The 1937-nt window shown below is 38.6% G+C and overlaps 1 protein-coding gene across 1 annotated transcript in view; it reads left to right on the forward strand.

The window, feature by feature from the left end:
• Nucleotides 1-1889: 1889 nt before the first annotated feature.
• Nucleotides 1890-1937, forward strand: part of ADAMTS19 (ADAM metallopeptidase with thrombospondin type 1 motif 19) — a 140186-nt gene continuing 140138 nt past the window's right edge. Inside the window, exon 1 of the mRNA XM_029965459.1 lies at nt 1890-1929. Coding sequence (XP_029821319.1) covers nt 1890-1929 — 40 coding nt within the window. The remainder of the gene's footprint in view (nt 1930-1937) is intronic.

The following is a 1937-nucleotide window of genomic DNA, read 5'->3' on the forward strand; positions in this document are numbered from 1 at the left end:
CTATATAAAGTTTGAAGATATTATTTCTTCCAATTTTAAAAATGTGTAGTTAACACCAGCCCATGCACAACATGTTCTGCAAAATGAAAACTACTTTGCAAAGACTTTTGATGACTTTGTGATTAAGAAAATAGTCGGTACCCGTGCATAAAATGTTATTCTCTCTGCAAAATAACTGTATTATGAAAGCATTGTTTTGTTCCTTTAATTCTTATTCTTTTAGACATAGGCTTCCCTGTACTAGTTTCACAGTGATAACAGTTAGCATGTGGTGGGCTACAATATCATCTACCAGTATTAACCTATGACCAGGCTCTTTGTTAAAACTAATGGACACCAGTAGGGGCTCTATTTTATAGCACAGTTTCTGTAAACTTAAGCACAGAGAACTTCCCCCTACATTTTTACCTAAACTATAGAAATGATAAAACATAGAATGAACTGAAGAAATTTGTTGCAGCTCCATGTTGACTTTAGCTTGTCGTGTATTCATATGTGAGGAACTGTTAGAAATGTTCCTTTTTTTGGCTGGTGATTAAGTAAAACATACTAAAGCATTTTTCAATTATTTCTTACTCTCTTTACCCCTTGCAGCTTGTGTTGAAAAGGCCAAATTCTCCTTACCTTACTGTTGAAAGCAGTGCTTTTTTCTTTTTACTAAGTTTATACATGTTAGTAAAAGAAGCAGAATTTGGTCCAAAGGGACTAACTTCAGCAGATTGAAAACAGTCACAGTAATTCACAGTTTTAAAATAAGGAGATACACATGCCATATCTTTTTACCTCATTCGTGCTTGTTGTGCATTTTTATATTTTGGGATGTAACTGCATACACATTAAAGATGTTCTCCATGTGATATTGCATGTTGTCTATATATTCTGATTTGTTTTAACAAAAATACAAGAAGGATTTGTTCCTAGTAATTATTAGGTTATAAACCACATCTTGCAGCACTTCCTGATCAGTTGAAAGGAGAGTCTTGGCTGTGAAAAGGCTGCAGGATTTGGCCTATTAACTAATTCCACTGTAAATTAGTATGTATGCTGTTATTTACTTGGGAAAACAAAGCTTCACTTTAAATGCATTTTAAGGTCGCCTAATTATCCGGCAAATACCACTTCGCAGTCTCTGAAAACTCCCTTCTTCTTAATCAATTCATCTTGTTTTTACTAAGTCCCTCTGATTTTGCTTAGTGTAAGTTGGCTCTGATGCAAAAAAAAAAAAAAAAGGACCAGTGTATGATAACTTTTTTTTTCCCTATAAAATAAAACAACAAATCAAAAATACTGTTTGGAGGCAGTTGAGAATACCTACCCACGCAGCACAGGTTTCAAGCAGCTATTGAACACAGCAGAAAGCAAAAGCCAGCTGCATTTAGCTTCTGTGGAGTTTAAACCTGTTTCTTATTTGGAGCCGTAACACGTGATTTTTGTTTGTTTGTATGTTTTGCTTTTCATTTTACACAACTTACTTCTAGAAAGAATTCCTGCAGCTTCTTAACTTACTCTTAACGGCACAGATGGCTTTCCTCACCACACTAGATTGCTCTACTTTCCCCTAAGGCAGAACAATCACCTTTGACACCACCAGCAGTAGGTAGAGCAGCAGAAGTTACGACAAACCCCAGGTTTTAGAGGGAGGTATTTACCTGTTGCTTCCGCAGTTCATGCTGAGGTTACATGTGCAGCTTAAAGCTTTTCGCTCGACTACTCATTTACTCTGCTGACAAGGGTCGGGGTGGAAAGTTATGGGTTTCCACGAAGAGCTGCGTGGTGGGGGCAAAAGGGAGTTTAGAATCAAATTACACGAAACGAGGCTAAGGCGGCCAATCTCTGCCGTTCCCTGAATTTAGGCAAAGGCTCCGCTGAGCGCCCTCCTGGATACGGGGATGAGGGGAGCCCTTCCTGCTGCCGGGGCGCACGCGGCCGGTAGGGGC

The sequence above is a fragment of the Manacus vitellinus genome, unplaced genomic scaffold (genome assembly GCF_001715985.3).
Source record: "Manacus vitellinus isolate BGI_N305 unplaced genomic scaffold, ASM171598v3 scaffold_9_pilon, whole genome shotgun sequence".
Taxonomy (NCBI): Eukaryota; Metazoa; Chordata; class Aves; order Passeriformes; family Pipridae; genus Manacus; species Manacus vitellinus.